Source organism: Macrotis lagotis, chromosome 1, assembly GCF_037893015.1.
Source record: "Macrotis lagotis isolate mMagLag1 chromosome 1, bilby.v1.9.chrom.fasta, whole genome shotgun sequence".
In the NCBI taxonomy this organism is placed as follows: Eukaryota; Metazoa; Chordata; class Mammalia; order Peramelemorphia; family Peramelidae; genus Macrotis; species Macrotis lagotis.
The window spans coordinates 930,877,509-930,899,570 of NC_133658.1; the positions used below are offsets into that span (position 1 = coordinate 930,877,509).

A 22,062-nucleotide genomic window follows, 5' to 3' on the forward strand; every position below is an offset into this window, starting at 1 on the left:
GCCCCGCCCCCGCCGTTTCCTCCAATCACCGCCTGGTCCGACACCTCAGGCCCGCCCCCTGCATGCGCCTCGGCCAATAGGCCGGAGCCTCCGCTGCCCCGACTGCGCCCCGCCCCCACTCTCTCAGGCTCCTCTCGGGGAGAAACCCGGAAGCGCCGAGGGAGGGGCCGGCCCGGCGGGAGGCGCTGACGTCACGTCCGGGGTGCGGACAGTCTTGGCAGCCCTCGATGCTGAGCGCCCCGCCCCGGCACACCCCTCTGCTCCCAGCCGGCCGCGCATGCTCTCCGAGGCCTTCCCTCGAGCCTGCAGCACTCCTGTCCTCCACTAGGGGCCGCCTCCCCTCCGGCCCCAGCGGCGCGTGTTCATCTCCCCGCACTGCAGCGCCTTGGCGCTTTCCAGTGTTGTTTTAGAAACCGAGGTTAACAAATTGGGTGTTTTGAACTGACATGAAATCCCCGGTTTAGTTGTTCGTTACTGTTTTCAATTCAGTTTTATTCATGTCTCCTTTAACCTTCAGGATTTCCAGTTTGGTGACCCTTTGGGGATTTTTAGCTCCTCGGGTTTTTAGTTTCTCTCCTTGCTTACCAGTGCTTATCATCCTCTTGGTATCGTATTGCCATAAACATTCAAAGACATACGTTTTCCTCCAGTCACTGCATTCGCCGTGCTCTGAGTTTTAATGTTTTCTCATGATCGCCATTCTCTTTAAAGAAAGTGTTTGTGATTAAGCCACTTGTTCTTTAAGACTGCGTTATTTAACCTCAAATTCGGTTTTTTATCCGTTGCCTTGGTCCTGCAGTAAGTATAATTTTAATAAAACAGTATCATCTTAAAAGAATACTTTAGTATTTTTATTTTTGGAACTTTAACCATGGTGGCTTCTCCTTCCTTATCAAAGAAGATCAAAATAACATCATTATGGAATAAATGAATTAAAATGTATATGACTGGCTAATCAAATAAATAGCATGGAATGCTCTGCCACAGGTTGGGCACAAGTAGTTCATGGGAACAGCTGGGGTGGGTACTTTAAACTTACGTATCTCATATTTCCTTTGAGCTGCTTCCATTCTGCCTTCCTTGTAGAGCACGGGCCCCCTCTGATGAGGGCACACCACGCCGGGTTGCACAATTGCACAATCAATTCCAAAGTTCTTAAGAGAGACCTTCAAGGTGTCCCAGCATCGCTTCTTCTGACCTCCTGTGTGAATTCCCCATAAAATAGTCTTTGACAAGTGTACATTTGGCATTCTGACAATGTGCCCAGCCCATCATAGTTGCACACTCCATAGTAAGGTTGGAATGCTAGGCAGTCTAGCTGAGAAAGGACCTCGGGGTCTGGCATCTTCTCATGCCAGCAGATCTTCAGAGTCTTCTTAAGTCAATTTAAATGGAAGCAATTCAGTTTCCTGACATGGCACTGGTAGACTGTCCAGGTTTCAAAGGCCAAAGCTATGAGTTCAGCACCATGGTAGTCTGTCTAAAATCTGTTCTCTCTCATACTTTCTTTCAAAGCCTCCCAAATACTGAGCTAGCTCAGTTTGTTTTTTCTGAACTTCATTTTACAGAGGAGGAAACAGGCCCTCAAACCTGAAATGGTCCACAAGTATCTCTGCTCCACCCTATCTACCCTTTGGGGCATTGCCCTGACTTTGAGGAGAAGAGTTGCCTTAACCCTGGAAGTGCATTTCCTTTCCCTTTCTACTCTCCCTGATAAATCCCAAAGGACCATGAGCCCAAGTCTGAGAAGGGCAGCACCCAACAGGACAGGGTCTCTCATCTTTCAGACCTAGTCAACTTGCCTCTCTCTTCATTTAATCAGTCTGTTAGCTTCCCACTATCACAGTTCACTGCTGACTGATCATGAGCCTGCCAACCCCTGAGGCTCGCAGAGACAAGATGATTCCTACTCTTGTCTCCCCCATTAGGTGAAGTTGATTTTTCAAACGTAAGCACAAATAGTCTGCATTCTGCCCTCCTCATTTTTACAACTATTCTCCTGAGGTCTTCCCAGGATTTCAGACTGCAAAGAACTCCAGAATCAGGTAGCCTCATCTGGCTGGGGAAACCTACTGCTAACAATGACATTGATGGAGTTGTATTAGTTAGCATGAGGGTCGCCACATTTCATCCCTTCTCCAGACCTGAGACATATCTTCCATTTTCCAGGTTTTCAAAAGGCACTGACAACAGTTTAAGAATTGGGGTCTGGCGACTTAGCCATGTTAAGGGAAGCAGGAGCTCTCTGACTTCTTGAGTCTCAAGTCCCTGATGGTCATTTTTTTGTTCTGTTCTTTCCAGTTCAAAGTTCATTTTCCTCAGAACAGAAAACAAGAGTAAGCAACCCTTCCCTTCATGTAAGGCTGCTCAATGGGGAATAAAGTACTCTTTCAGGCTCAGGTGGTAAGGTAACTGCTTGTCACTGAAGGTTTTCTTCTTCTTTTAGTCTTTGTTAGGAGAAAATGTTCACTGAATGGGTGGGAGGGATACATCTGGAAAGGGATCTCTGGCTAAAAAACCAAAGGTATCAATGAAAAATGTAGACATGTCACTTTATCTTTACCCCTTAAATGGATCTAGCTATACTCTCTATCTGTCCATCTATCTAATCTCTCAATCTATATTGGGAAAATAAGAGAAACTTTCAAACGATGCCTCCTCAGGAAAGTCCAACGGGATTGGGAGAACATTGAAGGTATTGATTGATAAATGACAAGTGGATGGATGCAAAGGACCTTGGACTACATCAAGAATCAACTACCTCACATAAATTGAGCATGATATTTCAGGGACAAATATGAACATTCAATGAAATAGGGGACTTTCAAACTTTCCTACTGAAAAGACCAAAATTGAACAGAGAATTCAATCTTCAATTACAAGACTAAAAAGAAGCATAAAAAGGTACCCAGAAAAGAAAAAAAATCGAACATTCAATAGGATTAAACTGTTCATCTTCACAGGAAGATGATAACATAATTGTTGAGAACTGTAATCAATGTGGAAAAACTTAACAATGTTTGTTATAATTTTAATACCACACTTATAAAATTATGGGGCAGCTAGGTGATGTAGTAGATAGAGTGCTGGGTCTGGTCAGAAAAATCTGAGTTCAGATTTGATCTGCTGTGTGATCCTGGACAAATCACTTAATTCTGTTTGCTTCAGTTTCTTCATCTATAAAATGAACTAGAGAAAGAAAAAGTAAAACACTCCAATATTTTTGTCAAGAAAATTCCATATGTGGTCACAAGGAGTTGGATATGACTAACAAAGACATCAATAACAATAATTAAATCATGAAGGAAAATATTTTTCAGGACTGAAGGAAATAAAAAATATTCATTAAAAAAAGGAAAAGTTCTACCGTAACAAGGGAAATGATGAAAAAAAAATAAGGATATAGGGGAATGGCACTTCCAGATCTCAGTATGGTGTAAAGCATCAAAAAAAAACCACAAAGTAGAATATGGAGTACTTCCCTTATTATATGAAATTTTAAATGTATTTCTGATTATTTGGTAGTTTACATTTTTTAAATGAAAAATGAGGAAAATTTTAAAAGTAATGGAATTACCTTGTTATCTCCTAAGTCCCCTTGTGGAATTAGGGGATCTTAAGAGTTTTTAAGAACTCAAATTGGAAGTCACCATGTGCTAAAACTTCCTCTTGCTATAGTCACTCAAATAGCCCTTGTACAAAAATAATACTAAATAAATTGAAATTATAAATTGAATCTCTGTAATACCTAGGATATTATCTGTAATATCTAGGTATAATGTATTTTGGTCTCATTTTATTTGAAATTTAGGATCATTACTATATTAGGTAACTTCTCAGTGATTTTAAGCCAAGCTTTCTGATTTGTAAAAGTTAGAGGAACTATTTCTAGGGTTCTAGTGAAGATCACTTGACTAGATACTGTAACCTGTAATTGTTATAAGGCAAATGCTATTTAGATTATACCTTTAATTAAAGATAACTATAAGGAAGTCCAGATGGGCATTCAATAAAATTTAAGCCACCTGATTGTTAGTTTGAATTGAGTGGTAATGAATGGGTTAATGAGGTATCGCTCTTAAAAACCTTTATTAGAAATTTGACTTTTTATTTTTGGCTATTATTTTGTTACATGCCCATTAGGACTCCGAGAATAGTTCCTCCAACTTTTACAAATCACATAATTTGGCTTATAACCACTTAATTATGGGTTTTATAAAGTGTAAATGCTGTGGTATCTCATGACCTCCAATTTCCAGGGAAAGACAGGACCTCATTGAGCATATTCCTAAATCTTATCTCCATTATAAACCCTTGATGTATAGGGAGAGAGGATTTCTAGCTGAAGGTCTTCCCTATTGAGTTCATGTGGGGCTTGTTCCCCAGATGAATTTTCTCATGCCTAACAAGCTGTCCCCCATTTGTATGCCATTCCACATTCATTGCAAGGAAACGATTTCTATCTCCTGTCAATTCTGATGGGAAACCAGGGATGACTGCAGTCTAAATGATTTTTTTGTAATAATCATATTATTGACCATACTCTGGAATGGAGCAGTCATTACAAGCTTTACCACATTCTAAATACTCATAAGGGTTTTCTCTTCTATATTTTCTGATGCTGAACAAGACTACTTACATATGAAAGTCTTTTCACATTAATTACAGTTATAAGATTTCTTCCCCTTGTGGATGCTCTGATGTACAGTTAATTTGTTGTATTTTCGGGAACACTTTCCATATTAAGACCTTCATAAGATTTCTGATAGTCAACAAGATTACAATACCATGTGAAGGTGTCTTCACAATGATCACATTCACATGGTTGCTTTCCATTATGGATTCTTGCATGGCTAGGAAGATAGCTGCCTACAGACTATATTTATAAAATTTCTCTACAGTGTAGACTCTCTGATGGTTAGTAAGACCAGAATTTTTCCTCTCAGTTTTTGCACATAAATAACATTGAAGGTTTTTCTTCAGTAAGGATTCTCACAGATGGGAAGCAAGATGGGAATTGTATCTAAAAGCCTTTCCAGGTTGATTATATGACTGCACTATGGATTAACTGATGTTTAGCAAGAGTGTAGGGGTATTTGAAAACCTTTCCACACTGATCACATTCATACAGTTCTTATCTGTGTGAATTCTCTGAGTTATGATAAGGGATGTGTCTTCACTAAACTCTCACCACACTCAATACACTCATGTGGTTTCTCTCCAATTTAAATTTTTTCACAGTTCCTAAGGGATGACTGTTGCCAAAGACTTTTCCACAATGATGATATTCCTAAGGTTTTTCTCCTGTATGAATTCTCTGAAGTATATCACAGATTAGACTCCCAGGGTAGTCACAGGGACCATCTCTCATGAAGCCTTGCTTGTGAGTTCCTTCCAGCAATGCTTAGCTTTGTTGTAATCTCTTTCATCTCAAATCTAATCTCTCCTCCTGCAAGAAACAAACAATATATATATATATATATATATATATATAGACTCATTATATATAATTATAACCCCTTGCCTACTTCGGGAGAAATTTAACTAATTAATCTCCTACTTAATTCCCTCAGGCTGAGAGAAAAGCCTTCAAAGTTAAATGGACTTAAGTTTGCATTCAGAAGATGACTTATTCTATAAAGAGCTTCACGCATAATCACAGTGGATCCTGACAACACACCTGTGACAAAGGAAGACCCAACATTCTCATTACATTAACAAGCCAGGCCATGAGCTCGGAATGACTGAGTGACCTGACCAAAATCCCTACTATGCTGAGACTGGAGTCCAATCCTGTGACTGAGCATGTTCTGTTCAAAGGATACGGTGGCCTTTCTCCATTGCACTTTGTGCTGTTTGTTAAATTAACTTATTCTTGCATATTGATGTGTTTTCTACCTTTCCTAGGGTAGTTCTCTTCCCTGAAACACAACACTATCAAAATTAGGGTAATGGAAAAATCCTACAATAGGCTCTAAGTGTTCAAGGGAAAATGGTCCATGTGAAAAACTTCAATATCGCCTTATTTTATGAAATAGATATAGCCACCCCAACTTTTAGTAACCACCATCCTGGTCAGTCAGCAACCATCAAGATCAGGCTCTAAAGACTGATATGTTGGTTAAATTTGATTTAGTAATAGCAATTTAAATTAAGGAATGTTTATTGGACTTTTAAAAGATATTATAGCCTTGATCATGTGTTAGATTCCAGTAGAATATAACCATAGCTTTGCTATGTACTGGGAAACCAAAAAAATTATATGACTTACTTTATTCTCCCCTTCAATTTACTACACTGCTCTGGAACCAATTAGCGCTATCTGAGAAGGGACTGTATTTTTTTTAATTTTTGTTCTTTCTTCCCTATTACTACTTTCTTCAACCATTATTAGCCTCATTCCTTGTATTCTTTGTATTATTTCCCAATGAACTAAGTGTCTTTCCATTTGGAAAAAAGTCTCCTTCCCTTGGATTTGCTAAGAGTAAGGTTCCTGTGCAGTTGCTTCTTATCAAATCACTGTATGATGGCTTGCCAGATTGGGAGCTCCTTCTTAGCAGGACTGGCTCTTCACTTCCTTTATATCCTCAAGGTATAGCCCCATGCCTAAAAAATGGAAGTGCTTAGTCCATGGTTCTAGACCGACTGACTGGACCAGAGGCTGACCCCAGGTCCGAATCCCTGTAGGCACTTGCAAGTTCTTGCCTCAGTCCTATTTCTTAATCATTCTCATACCTCGTCCCCTATACTGAGTGACTTTTTTCTGCTTCTAACTCTGATGGGAATTGACTAAACCCAGGGTGAAGTTCACAGAGGCTTCTATCTAGGCTCCTAAAGCATCTCAATCTGTGGGAAACCTAATAGTCCCTCACTATATTTCCCCTCCATATAGGATATAATCCAGTGATATGAGCCTCCTGTCTGTTTTTCTCCTGTGCATAGCAGATTTCTGTATAGTTGTTTATATGTTGTCTGTCTGCCCTGCCATGCTGAGATTCATGAGCATGATGGAAGCCTTTTTATTTATTTCCTGTGCTTCACATAGGCCTAGTTCATAGCACTTAAATATTTGTTCACTTGAAGAGGACTGAAGGAGACTTCAGAAAGAGATCATATTGTGTAGCCTAAGACAATTTCATTCACCCCAAATTCCAATGACTTTTTTTTGCAAGGTAATGGGGATAAGTGACTTGTCCAAGGTCATACAGCTAGATATTTATTAAGTATCTGAGGCCAGATTTGAATTCAGGTCCTCCTGACTCTGGGCTGGTGCTCTATCCACTATGCTACCTAGTTGCCCCTCCAATGACTTTTTATAAGATCACAGGTTAATCACAGGACAAGAACTGAAATCTTTCTTATGGAGTCCAACCCTCTCATTTTTACAAATAGGAAAACAGGGGGTGGCTCACTGGTTCAGGTATTTGCCCAGGAAGCCACATCTAAAGAAAATCTGAAATAAATTCAAGGTAGGTTTTCCTGCCCCTCCCCTAAATCTAGCCCTTGCTTCACCACAACACAAACCTCTTATAATCACATCTTTCATTTACCTGCTTTCACCACATCACACTGCTTTCACCACATCACACTGCTCAGGTCTTCTTGCTCCAGCATCCAGGGTGCTCCTCTGCTCAAAATAAGAGATCACATATTCTCTGGGAACTGGAAGCCCTGGACATGAAGAAGCATTTAGGGATGAGCTTGGAGAGAAACTTGGAATTTAGTTATCTTTAGGGAAAGGGTTATGTGTATATTCAAATGTATATATATATATATATATAATTCATGTTAAGTTGAGGATAGACTAAATAACCTCAGAGATTAGTTCTATATCTGAGATATTTCCTCTTTATTTGATCTTTGACCTGAAAGTATATAGAGCTTCAGAAGCAACAAAAGAAACCCTTAGGTTCCTATCACACCATGCAAAGACCTTTTACAGTAAGAGGACTCTCTTTTAGACACAGGAGAGCAGCACTTTTCTCTAATAACTGATAAATTCTCCAAACCCTGCACACTAGGGAATGGAGACTCAGAGTTACCAGGGGAAGTAGCCTTACTCACAGAGAGCATTCAGCATGACATCCTTGAACTCCTTCTGAGCATGGTCTAAGAGGTCCCATTGCTCGGGGTGAAATCCACAGACACATCCTTGAATATCACCAATTTCTAAATCATCAAAAGTACAGGATGTAGAGCTGAAGAATATTCCAGACTCCCCCTAGCCTAACCAATATCAATTTAGGAGGAAAGGGAAGCACAGAGAAGGGAAATGGCCAAAAGCCAATCCCTTTATACCTCTCAGAGTCAACATTTGAAACCATCCTCATGAAGAGTCTAATGATTAGTTGAAAAAAAAAAGCTGCAAAATGTTTCCTTATGGAATCAGGTTGAAATTATATGTTCAATCTTTGACGTAGGTGGATCCTTAGGGGGGAAAGTGAAATTTCTTCCTTATCAGATCAGTACACAATATTCTGGAGGATGAGAGAGTTTTATGTGATCACTTAAAAGAGAACAAAGTTAAAAAATCAGTTTGGTTCCTGAATGGCAGAAATTGGAATTTATCACGAAGAGAATTGTGAAGATATACTATTAATCAGAACCTGGATTGCACTGAGTGATATGAGATAGTTCCTAGGCAAGTGAAGGAGAGTGTTTAATAGAGAGCTTGAAGTCACTCTGTAGATGATGTGTCATAGTCACAATAGCTTATACCTTTGGTTTATGATTGCTTTCATTTGTCTATGATGTATATTTCTTAATAATAATATTTCATTACAAAGAAACAAGATGGAGAAGGGAGAGTTGCTTCATTAATTCATAAAGTGATATTAAATTACCTTTGGTTTTATTTGAGCAAAGTCATCAGAAAAATGTTGTCAGTTTTTTTGCAAGAACTGCATCATCTAAACATGCCACAGGAACTTGACAAGGGTCAAGAGAGTAAGGTAAAATACTGACTGATTGACCAACAAAGTATCTCAGTTTGAGGCCACTTGGTCATTTTTTGGGATCTTCATTGGCTCACATTGAATGGAAATAGCAGTTTTTTCTTCTTTGGTCAGAATCCCTTAGGGCCTTCTCTTCCCAGATTGATTTTTTAAGACTATGCTAAAGAGACTCTTCTTTGCTAGATATCTTCCTTAGTTGGCTAGAATACAGGGAAATTCTGAGGGTCTTGGCATCCCAGTTTAATTGTTTTTTAAACAAACCAAAAGTGGTGATTCTTGGCCTCTTTGCCTCTCTCTTGCTTATACTGAAATCCTGGATGGACATTGTCTTCATCAAAGTAAGACAGGAAAAACACCTAGTATTAAAAGGCCACTGCATCCATGGTCTCCTACTGCATCCACAGTCAACTCCAGCCATCTTGATCCATATCTGGACCTAGGGAGCTGTGGAGGAGTAAGTGAGGGCAGTAACTTTGCAAAGCACCCCTCACATAAATCCAGTCTACTTCCTGGTCATGGCATCATCTCCCTAAAGTTCTGGACTTTGTTGATAATGAAAGATAACCAACAATGCCAACTGGATCCCAACTCACTAGGCAAGTCATCTATGAAGTTGGGTCCTCCCCTAAACTGCCTTCCCCTGCCTCTGAACCTCCCTCCCCCACCTTCTGAGAAGAAAGACTACGAAGATAAAATGTGAGCACCAGACTCCCTGAAAGAAGTGGGGAGTGGGGGGTGGGGAGAGTCTGTGCTTGGAGGTGCTGGCAGCAAAGCCTCTTGGAAACATTGGGATTCTATATACTGCTTGTAACTGAGAAAGCAAAAATAAATGTTATTTCTCCTAATCAAAATTTTATGGAAAGTCATTTGTGTCTCCTATTTGATAATTAGGTTTTTGACTCAGATTACATCTTCCTACTATATAGAATTAAAAGTGACACACCTTTGCACTTCATTAATTTCAAGAGATGCCAACCTTGATTCAAAATGACATTCTAGGGGTGGCTAGGTGGTGCAGTGGATAGAGCACCAGTCTTGGAGTCAGGAGGACCTGAGTTCAAATCTGGCCTCAGACACTTAATAATTACCTAGCTGTGTGGCCTTGGGCAAGCCACTTAACCCCACTGCCTTGTAAAAAAAATAATAAAAATAAATGACATTCCATATGTAACTAGAGTTGGTATTTTGTCTAGAAATGCAAAAAATAAGAAAATGCCTCAAATTCTCTTAAACTGGGAATTCAAGCATGTTAATTCAAAAAGCATTTATTAAGCAATCAATAACTTACTAGGAGCCAGGCAGGCAAGCTAAGTGCTGAGGACACAAAGATAGTCCCTTCCCTAAAGGAGACACTACCTGCCACAATAGATAGAGCTCTGAGCCTGTCAAATGTGGACCCAGACACTTACTAGCTGTGGGATTATGGGCTAGTCACTCACCCCTGTTTGCCTCAGTTTCTCATTTGTAAAAGGAAGGAAGAAGGAATCTGAAGGAAGAAAAATGGCAAAGCACTCCAGCGTCTCTGCAAAGAAAATCCGAAATGGGGTCACAAAGAGTTTGACTTGACTGAAACTGAAGCAGGGGAACTTTGGGGAAGAAAAAATATTGTAATATTTGCCCCTTTTTACTCAGTTATTAAAAGATAAATGTAATCTTTTCCTTTCTCTGTATTGTTCCTTATAAGTAAACCCCCGATAAGCAAGGAATGTACTTAAGCAAATAGGCACTGTTAAAATAATTATTCTTCTTAAAACTGGTACACCTTCCCTATTTTTATATTGATTTTGTGTTATTCTGTTATTTATTCCTATCAAAACTAGTATCTCGCCATGTTCTCCTAGTCATATGTCATCAATTCCTTTCAGCTCCTTGAGTTAAAAAAGACACTAAACTCCCAGTCAAGCTGTTGCCTTCAGTTAAGGTACTTAAGCTTAATTTAAGAATTTATGGTTAACCTAAAATTGCAACCTCAGACAGATTCTCTCATTCATTAAGCCACTCCTTAGTCCATCCCTGGAATCTCTGTTTTGCCCCTAACTCCACCTGATCCCGCCCCAAAAGGTTCTTTGACACACTCCAGCCTTTCCCTCTCCATGGTGCCGATCAGATCACCTGGACAGCTCTTGGCTACTTCTGTTCCAGGCTAGTTGCTATAGCAACTTTACCTGGCTACTTTTCTTTTTTTTTTGCAAGGCATTGGGGTTAAGTGACTTGTCCAAGGCCACACAACTAGGTAATTATTAAGTGTCTGAGGCTGATTTGAACTCAGGTACTCCTGACTCCAGGGCCGGTGCTCCATCCACTGCGCCACCTAACTGTCCCATGGCTACCTTTCTTAAGGATGCTCTTAATCCCCATAAAAAAACACAACTGGCCAACGCCCGAGACTGTGGAAGCCTCTGCAATAAAGTTTCTTTTTATTTTTACCTTGTGGGGTCAGAGAGTTCTGATTTACTCACTTAGAACTACAGCTATCTCTAGAATCTCCCTACCTCCCAGTCAACCTCCAGGATCAGCAGCAAAATGACACAAAAACAGCCACTCAGAAAGTTCCCATTCTAAAGGACTGAATCAAGTGACAAGGATTTATGAAGCATCTAATGCACAAGAGAAACAGACAGGGAGGCTCTAGAAATACCTTCAAGAACAAAGAGGAACAACTTGCCAGACAACACAATTTGTCCAAATCAACACAAGTGCATGCATTCTTACTATGCTTGCTAGGCTCAATGATGGCCTGTTAGGTATTTTTTTTTTTCTAAAATAGGCCTATTTAGGTATTCTATTTTCACTTCTAATAGAAGAAATTTATGATTGATACTATTCTGCCATGTCACATAATTTATTATATTTATTGTTCATAAAACTCCTTATAATTGTCTCAATTTCATATTCCTTTTTGGTATATTTACCTCAGATGTTCACATAGTCTGTCTGTGCCCAACCTGTGGTAGAGCATTCCGAGCTTGTATTGGTCTGATCAGCTTTTGAAAAGGAAGGACAATGGGACAGCTAGGTGGTATAGTGGATAGAGCACCGGCCCTGGAGTCAGGAGTACCTGGGTTCAAAGCCGGTCTCAGACACTTAATAATTACCTAGCTGTGTGGCCTTGGGCAAGCCACTTAACCCTGTTTGCCTTGCAAAAACTTAAAAAAAAAGACAAGAACCATTCACCTTATTTTTGATACTAGTGATTTGGATGAAGTCATTGAACCTCTAGGAAGGACCTTACTCACCACTAAGAAATGAGTAAATCCATGCTTCTAGGTGTAAGACACACAGGACAATAAATGCCTGCCCTAGCCTCTGACGTATACCCCTTATATGGATGTCCCTAACTAGTTCATCTTTGCTCTCTGAGCTACTGCCCCTCATCTACGTGACCCTGATTACCTAACCCTAGCCCTATATTATGACCTGGAGAAGGTCTGAATCAGAATACTTTTGAGAGAATATCTGTATCCTGAACCTCAACAACTTGCTTATCTTCTCTTAGACAGGTACATATGTCATGGGGCACTGGAGAAGTCAGTGTGGATTATTAGTTCTGAAGATTTCCCTAGAAATTTAGACTATTACAATCTAACAATAAGTCTCTAAGTTACCAAATGAATTTTTTCCTTAAATAGTTAATTTTTCTATAGTTTGGAGGTACTTTTATTTCATCTCTTTTATTTCCTCTGTTGTTCTTCCCCAAATTTGTATCTCTCTTCTTTGCTCTGTTATCCCTTCATTCTCTGCTCCTCAATGAGTACATCAGCTGGAAAATTTTCCTATAGGCAAGGACAGTGTCTTTCTCATCTCTTCTTTAATTTCCTTTTCATTCTGGAAATCAACTCCAGAAAACTTTAACAGAATAAACTCCAGGAAACTTTAACAGAATAAACTCCTCTTTAAAATACTTAATCTCTCTTTTATCTTACCACCCTTTCCAGAATAAACTGCTCTTTAAAATTCTTAGTCTCTTTTATCTTCATTAAATTTTCCTGAGAAATTTGACCCCTTTTACTACTGCATTTCTGTTATTTGCATATCCACAGTAATAGGTAAACTATTTTATGTCCCTCACAAACTCTGGTTCAAATGCTGAATGGGATTCTTTCCAAATTCCTCGAACCTCTACATCTTTCTCATAAGCATCACTATCATGAACATCCCCAGTTGATTCTGCCCTTCCTTCTCCCTCCTGGTCTAGTCATCTATCTGTCTAGTAGATCAAAAACTTGCTGTAGGGAAGCTAGGTGGCATAGTGGCTAGAGCACCAGCACTGGAGTCAGGAGGACCTGAGTTCAGATCCAACCTCAGACACTTAGCTGCTCAACCTTAGGCAAGTCACTTAAAACCATTGTCTTGCAACCCACCCAAAGCTTGCTGTTAAGGGGCCCTGGGAGATCATAGAGATCCAGAGGGTTGATAACAGGAGATGGGTGATGCAGTCCCAAAGATCAGGGCTCATTCCTTAAATGAAAAACTCAAGATTCTGACCTAGGAGGTATAAAAGCTCAGAATATTAAATTCACAAGCCTGAAAAATTCACGAAGCTGACAGCAAACAGTTCACAGATTTAATTCATTTGTAGAGTCAGCAAGTGACTTGAAAACAGCCTGAATAATAAGGGTCTAGACAAGGCCAGAGGGAAAGGGGGAAGTATCTTACCTCTCCCTTCCTTTTAGAGACTCTTAAGAGTTGATGATGCAGACCAGAATACCTAGGTCTCTCAACACTAATGCTGTAGGGAGTAGGAGGTGAAGAGAGGGGAGGAAAGGACCACCTCTTTTTCTGATTTCAGGGAAATGCACTTGTTCACTCTCCCTCCCAACTCAAAAAGCCCCATGTCTTTCCTTCAATTAGAAATCATTTAACTATCTTATATCCTCATTTATTTCCTGTGTATTATTCCCTTTTAATGCATACCATCCTGTTCTCCCCCTGCCCCCATTTGGAGCTTAGTCCCAAACTGGGGAGGCCCTGTCTGGATTAGATTTGCAATGGGCAATGATAGTTCAATAAATCTGTATGCTCAGAAGTTGCACCTTTTCTTTCCCCAGTCACTTTTTTTTACATTGGTTCTCAGACAAGGTAGTGGATAGTGATTAGGGGACCAGGAAGTGGGATGTGTTAAAACTTTATCTTGGGGCGACTAGGTGGCGCAGTGGATGGAGCACCAGCCCTGGGGTCAGGAGTACCTGAATTCAAATCTGCCCTCAGACACTTAATAATTAATTACCTAGCTGTGTGGCCTTGGGCAAGCCACTTTAACCCCATTGCCTTGCAAAAAAACAACAAACCTAAAAAAACCCCTTTATCTTGTCCTGGTCCCCCTGGTCATTCTCTCCCCTTTCCCCCTTATCCTAAATGTTCCTTTAAGCAGAAAATAAGATTGCAAAGGGGAACCAGTAAGTCACATACAAACCATCCCAAAGCTCAAAAGAGCACAATTTATCACATCTGAATTATTTTATATCAGAGTAAATAAAATTCACATGCTGAATGTGTAAATCTGATACCCTTTAATTCTATATTTCTGATCCAAAATTATTTTATCAGCCTCTAACTGAAGTTGATAAGTCTGAGTGTTAGCCTCTGCCCTCCTCAAGGTTTGTGTTTCTCCAGTTATAAATCTGAAGGCAGGCAGGCTGCCCATAAAACCAGGATGTTTCCCCTTCTAATTGCATCTTCAAGTTTGGGCTTTCACTGCTGTGTAAACAATCAGAGTAAAAACTATCCTGAGAAGGCAGGAAATAGTTCTGGCTATCTCTATAAGAGATTGAATAAATTCTTATATATTGCTTTGGAAAGGGAGAAATCCCAGATTTTTTTTATGTCTATATCATATCTGATAACATCATAAAATAGCAAGTCAGAAGAGGAAACAGTTGTCCTGTTGCTAATTGGATCTCTGTAAGTTCTGACATAGAACTGGCATAATGGATGGGTTAGAGAATCATAAAGTAATCAATGGCAATTTTGTGTATTAATGTGAAACCTGATTGTTTGACCACCAAAATTTTATGATTCAATGTGAAATTTTAATAAATATCATTTCCTCATTAAGCCTGTTGGGATCTGTAATGATACTGTCCATTCATGGTTTTGGTAAGATCCTAAAGAAAACTTCACAGATAAAACTAACTTTTTGTTATTTCATTTTAGTCTAAGAAAATAAGGGTTAACACTAGGAAAATGTGCAGACTCAGCAGAGACCAACTAGATGATGCGGTTTTAAAGGGTTCTGGTCCTAGAATGTGTGAATTCTAGAGCCAACCTAGATCTCAACTCCAGACCAGAAGAATATCAAAAGGCCTTTGGATGAGGATTTGGAGATAATCTGAAAATGTTAACGGACAGATCCCAAGAAAAGAGTTGGTCTTTTCCCTCTTCCCTCCTCCAAGCTTCTTTCTCCTCCATAGGATCCATAAATCCTAGTAATTCCATCTCTAATTCATGGTTAAATAAATGAGTGATGCCCTTCACTTGACCCCTCCCCATTCTGCTTCCCTTCACCATCCTCCTTCCCTGTTCATAAGCCACCCCCTCTCCCTCTGTACCCCTCTCCACTTTTCTTGATTACTATCTTGTTTCATGCTATAGTCTTTCCCAAGGAATACTCAAAGACCCAAGCATACTTGTCCCCATTTCTTTGATTATCAATTCACTTGGGGCCTGGGATGAAGGCAGGCAACAATCTCCAACCAGGAACTAGGGTCAGGGATACAGGACACCAGGATGGATCCCTTATAGCCTGAGGGTTGAGAAAGTGTGACCCAATGGTGAAGTTGGGGTGTGGGGCTGTCCTGGGGGCCTTGGATGTATTTGGGAGTCTGGTTGAGATTCAGGGGCAGGGAAGCCAGGCAGGAACTGGGTCTAGCAGGGAAGAATATTCCTGAGAGCACCAGAGGACACTCATGAAGAGATATGAGGGGGAGAATGAGGTCCAAGGAACCAGGAGGAGCTTGCTGCCTTCTAAGGATGTAACCTTAAATGAAAACTCCATCTGAAGAGTAGGCTGGCAGAGAGCAGTGATCTCAGCTTCTAGGTCTCCTACTTAAGCCAGTTCCTGTTGGGTTGAACCTCCCAGTTCTAAGAGCCTCACCCTGCCCAAACAATGAGGTCCCAGAATGGGTCCTTCCTCCTTTGTGTCCCTAGGTAAGTATCTGAGGACCTGCTCTCCCTCACAGGTAAAGTCCCAACTCCCTTTCCAGTCTTATATGTCACTCTCTCCACTTCTGGTCTGAGCCAGGGACACAGGCCTCCTAGCTTCCAGAAGACAGAGCCATCTTGGCTCCAAGGCAAAAACACAGATGGATCTTACCAGAAAGGGTTCTCAAAGGAGTCCCAAAAGGCCCCACCCTGCCCAGCCTCCAAGATGATCCCTTTTCTCCTAGGAGATCCTAAGTTGGGACCTGCCTCCTGTATAAGACCAGTCTTTCAAGTGTGAGAAAGTGGTCCCTGTTGGGCAGTTTCAAGTCCCTCCAACTCTGGCCAATCCCAGGCAAACTCCCCTTTTCCCTTCAGTAAATCCACAGGGTCAATAAGATACCCATTAAGAGCTTAACAAATGCGAATTAGATAACTGACTCACAAACAAACCAAAACACACACACAAGTAAAGGCCTTGGAACACTTTAATCCTTTTTCATTCACTTTTTCTTTTTCTTCTTCCCCTCACACCTTCTACTTCTTACCCCAAACTCTCCTCAGGAGGAGACAATCTACATAAACATCTCTATAGGAATTTAAAACAAGGATGACACCGACAGTTTCTTGGGTCCATCCTGTTGATATGATGTCCTGAGTGGACACAAAATGGAGACCAACCTGCCTGGCTGTCTCCTAAGCTGCCTCTAGAACAGACCCTGACAATTTTTGGAAGAGGATCAAATAAAAGACTATGTCTAAGGGACCTCAGATGGTTCCCAGTAGGTGGCTAGAACCAGCTCCAACCTCCTTTCCATTCTCCCTACATCTCACTCCCCTCCTCTTCTTCTTCTCCTCTGCCTTAGACACTGGCCTCCAAAGCTGACCCTTGACTAGGACCCCCATCACCTGACTGCTTTTCCAAGGGTTGTCTCCCAGGTCTGGGAAGCTGTACCTCCTCATCAGGCCTCTTGACTTCCTTCAAGTTTTAGCTAGCATCTCCCCTTCTGACAGTGATTTCCTGGTCCCTAAAGCTGTCAGAGGAGGGTGCAGGTCCTCTGGTTTGGATACAGCTACTGCTTGGCTATCTTCCCAGTAGACTAGGAACTCCCGGGGGCAGAGCCTGTTCCTTTGTGGTCACTGAAGATCTGAACAGTGCTGGAACACAGTAGGGCCTTTCTAAATCCTTACTGAATGGACCTGAGAACTGAAAAAGAAGAAATTCAGAGAAGCTTGGGAAGGGCGGGGTGACCTGAGGCAGGAGAACATGAGCAGCTCCAGAAGCCCAATGTCTGCTCTTCTAATAGCACAGCCAAAGACAAGAGTTGGGGAGGCCTTTAGGGTTCTGCCCCTGGCTTGGCCACAGGAGACTCCATGGGAAGGGGTTTCCTGGATCTTCAGTTATCACAAGGGAGAATTTGATCACCAGAATGCAATCCGAATCCCACACAGTTGTGTATTTGGAGAAGGGGTTAGGAAGGTCCAAGGGATCAAAGTCATGATTCCTGTGGACCAGAAGGGATCATCCTTGGGAGACAGCTGGAATGAGAACTTAAAAACAAAAAATGGGGGGCAGAAACTTGGGGAGAGAGGGGTGAGTACTAGACATGCCAGGTGACAACGACTCAGTTTGAAACAGAAGCAGAGAGCAGGGGCAGAGGTCCTACTGGATTCAATCTCATACCTATTTTATAATGAAACAATCCATATGTGAGGCATTGTCAGCTTCATAGATTATTCTCTGTCTAGGGAAATGGCCTCAATGGCTGATGTTGGTCCAGTCTGGAAGGACTACACTCACCTGGGATGGGGGTCTGTGGTTCTCAGGGGCCACTGTCTCTGGTTCCAGGTGCCCTCCTTGGGCCAGGTCTTGGTCCTCTGCAGACTGAGCTGGGGAGGGAGTAGGATCCCAGAGGGGCAGAGGTCCCTTTCTTCCTGGGAAGGAGGTTAGCCTATGAAGATTTACAGAAGGTGAGGTCCCATTGGGGTTAGAAAGGCCCAGGTCCAGTCCTCAGGGTAGAGCTTCCACCCTATAGAAGGAGGGTCAGGCTTGAAAATGAAGTCAATCTGAAGAAGAAGACCCTCCCTCTCTTCTGCCTTCCTCTCCTTCCCATCTTCCTACAGGGACCCAAGAGGCAGAAAAGGCTTTGGGATCTTGGGTGGAATGAGCTCAGTCAGTCCCCAGGGCTGGTTGGTTAGAGCTCTCCCTCCCACTGACCTCCCAGCATCTCCTCTCCCCAATTAAAACACACATATTAGCTACACAACAGGATGCTTAGAGAGAGAGAGAGAAGCCAGGGCACTGAGTTGGAACCTCCAGGGAATGACTAAGGGAAGTCAGAACCTGGGAAACAAAACCTGGTCTGAGATTCAGCCTTGAGGACTCTGAGAAAAGAGGGGGTAGAGAAGCAGCATCCGGAGATACTCAGGAGCCAAGAGAAACCCCGGTAGAGGAGACTAGAGCCAGGAGCCAGGGTTTAGGATCTGATGGGAACCAGCCCAAAAGCCAGGACCTAATGGGTATGCTGAAAGAAGGATACCTGGGTCCATATGGGCAATGTCTGAAGTTCAGGAAACTGAGCCAAGGCTTCATGTGGGGAGGAGGGCACCCCAATGTTTGAGAAGTAACTGGGGATCTGGAAATGCAGCAGGGGAGGGGGCCAGGAGTGAGGTGGGAGGGGTTGTGATAAAGCAAGTGGCTCCTGGGGACTGACCAGACACTCACCTGGAGGTGGGAGCAGGAGATCAAAGATCCAAGGAGGGGAATCTGAGGGACTGGGGAGGGGCAGAGTCCTACCTGTGACCTGCAAGCACAAGGCAGAGACCCCAGATAGGAGGAAGGAGGAGAGGTGATCTTGCCCCCAGAGCTTCATCTTAGAGCTAGCCAGGGCTGGGTATTTCTCTGGCTTACTGAAGATCCACCCAGTGCAGCCCAGAGGACCCCAGGAAGGGCAGTGTCCTCCAATCACAGACTGGCATGAGCACCACCCTCCTCCACAGGCAATGTCTGGCCAATGGGATGAAGTCTCTTCTGCAGGAAATTCCACTGTGCCACCAAATTCCTCCCCCCCAGGGCTCAAACTCCATCCACTTGGGCACATGCTGCACTTGGTAGGTCATCCCTGAGGGTGGCCCTTCCCCCATCTCCCCCTACCCTGCTCTGGGACTCTCCCTTCCCCCTTCTTAGCAGAGTAGTCCAGATCCATGGGGGGAGGGGAACATAAAGGGGTCTGAGCTGTGAGGGGCTGAGAGCAAGAGACACTCAGGAAACTGAGGTGCTTGAGAGCATTTGTAACTGGAAATGAGGATGTGATGGATCTGAGTGTCTCCTGATCAAATTTTATGGAAAGTCTCCCCTTTGATAAATGGCATCTTTGGCCCTTAGATCACATTTCAGTCTGAAAAGACTTAACTTGTGGTAGTGAAGCCTCAGAGTTAGAGGCTGAAAGGACGAGAATTCAGGGTAACTGTATCAGAATAATTGTTCTGCTCTGAAGTCAATCTGTCTAATGTCAGATGGACATAGGGAGGAAGTGATTTTTCTGTTATTCAGAAATGCATTCAGCCGAATGGAGGTCATTTGGCATTTTATAAATCTGTAGCATTGCTTCTGTTATTATTTGGATTTTCATTTTTCTCCATTTGAAATTTTTGGGAAAACATTCTCCAATAAAGAAATTATTTTTATGTGGTGGTTTGTTTGATCACTGATTATGAAAAGTATAAAATCACACCTGAAATAATTATTTGTGTATGGAAGTGATAGACTGTTGAACTGCCTCAGTCTCTGATTCAAAATGGCATTCTTTCCTTGGCTCAAGTTGATTTTGCCATATACAGGAATGCAGAAACAAAGAAAATGCCCCAAATTCTTTGAAATGGAAGCGATGTGTGAAAATCTTTCCATACTGATTACATTCATAAGGTTTCTCTACAGTGTGGATTTCTCTGAAACAGCAAGAATGGAATTTGCTGTGAAGGTCCTTCCATATTGATTATATTCTTAAGTTTTCTCTCTAGTGTGAATTCTTTGATGTATAGCAAGACTGGAGTTCCGTCTGAAAGTCTTTCCACAGTAATTACATTCATAAGGTTTTTCCCCAGTGTGAATTCTGTGATGTACAGCAAGATGGGAGCTCCATCTGAAAGTCTTTCCACACTGATTGCATTCATAAGGCTTTTCCCCAGTGTGAATTCTCTGATGTACAGCAAGACTGGTGCTTGTTGTGAAAGTCCTTCCACACTGATTGCATTCATAAGGTTTCTCACCAGTGTGAATTCTCTGATGTACAGCAAGACTGGAGCTCCGACTGAAAGTCTTGCCACAATGATTACATTCATAAGGTTTGTCTCCTGTGTGGATTCTTTGATGTTCCACAAGACTGGAGCTCTGTGTGAAAATCTTTCCACACTGATTACATTCATAAGGTTTCTCTCCAGTGTGGATTCTTTGATGTACAGCAAGAATGCCATTTGTTCTGAAAGTCCTTCCACACTGATTACATTCATAAGGTTTCTCTCCAGTGTGGATTCTACGATGGTCAGAAAGAGAGGAGCTTTTTCTGAAAGTCTTTCCACATTGATTACATTCATAAGGTTTTTCCCCACTGTGAATTCTCTGATGTACAGAAAGACTAGTGCTTGTTGTGAAAGTCCTTCCACACTGATTACATTCATAAGGTTTCTCACCAGTGTGGATTCTCTGATGTACAGCAAGATGGGAGCTGGTTGTGAAAGTCTTTCCACATTGATTACATTCATAAGGTTTCTCTCCAGTGTGGATTCTCTGATGTACAGTAAGACTGGAGTGCTGTGTGAAAATCTTCCCACATTGATTGCATTCGTAAGGTTTCTCTCCAGTGTGAATTCTCTGATGTACAGCAAGACTGGTGCTTGTTGTGAATGTCCTTCCACATTGATTACATTCATAAAGTTTTTTCCCAATGTGGATTCTCTGATGTACAGCAAGATGGGAGCGCTGTGTGAAAATCTTTCCATTCTGATTACATTCATAAGGTTTCTTTCCAGTGGGAATTCTCTGATATATAGCACAGATTTCTCTCCAAGTGCAGTCATAGGGAACATTATTCATGAATCTTTGCTTGTGATTCTTTTCATCTGAAAGCCTCATCTCTGCAGCAGTCTCTTTGATTTCAAGTCTGATCTCTCCTTCTAAAAGACAAAAATATTAAATATACATACATAGTCACATATGCACACATGTATAATTATATCCCCTTCTCTATTGGCAGAGTACAAACTGATTTACATTCTGCTTCAAGAGGCAAAAAGAAAACTCTTCAAACTTAAAGAATCAGAATCAAATTATTTGGAAATGTCATTGGTTTACATTACATCACCTGATGGTTCACAATTATATCAGATCTGCAAAACAAAGCTGTTGTGATACAGAAAGGACTGACATTCTCATTACATTCATAACTCAGGTCATGAGTTCAGATTGGCTGAGTGACTTGACCTAGATATCAACAGTTGAGACTGGAACACACTGTGATTAGGCAAGTTCTGTCCATCATACTAGAAAAATTATCTCCACTTTGAACTGTGCTGCTTAACTTTCAGGTTCAATGCCTGCACTTTTAATCTTTTCTTTTTAAACATCATGCTATTTTGTGAACAAATACTAAATGTACCTATTATTTCATAACATAGCTTATCTGTTATGCATAATGAAATTTCCTTGGTTAGCAATTTCTTTTTCATTTTTTTTGATTTTGTTTTTTTGCAAGGTTAAGTGGCTTGCCCAAGGCCACACAGCTAGGTAATTATTAAGTGTCTGAGGCCAGATTTGAACTCAGGTCCCCCTGACTCCAGGGATGGTTCTTTATCTACTGCGCCACCTAACTGCCCCAAGCAATTTCAATCTTATTTATCCTACTTCAGTGTCTAAGATTGAGATGAATGACCACATTCACTTTTGTATATACCGGAAGCATAAGAAATTTTGTTT

General features: G+C 41.5%; 1 protein-coding gene across 1 annotated transcript in view; it reads right to left on the reverse strand.

The window, feature by feature from the left end:
* Positions 1-343: 343 nt before the first annotated feature.
* Positions 344-22,062, reverse strand: part of LOC141512337 (uncharacterized) — a 44,907-nt gene continuing 23,188 nt past the window's right edge. The window contains exons 4-7 of the mRNA XM_074221195.1: positions 17,893-21,263; positions 8,065-10,476; positions 7,551-7,671; positions 344-5,449 (exon numbers count right to left, since the gene is read on the reverse strand). Of these exons, the coding sequence (XP_074077296.1) occupies positions 20,095-21,263 (1,169 nt within the window). The 3' untranslated portion in view covers positions 344-5,449; positions 7,551-7,671; positions 8,065-10,476; positions 17,893-20,094. The remainder of the gene's footprint in view (positions 5,450-7,550; positions 7,672-8,064; positions 10,477-17,892; positions 21,264-22,062) is intronic.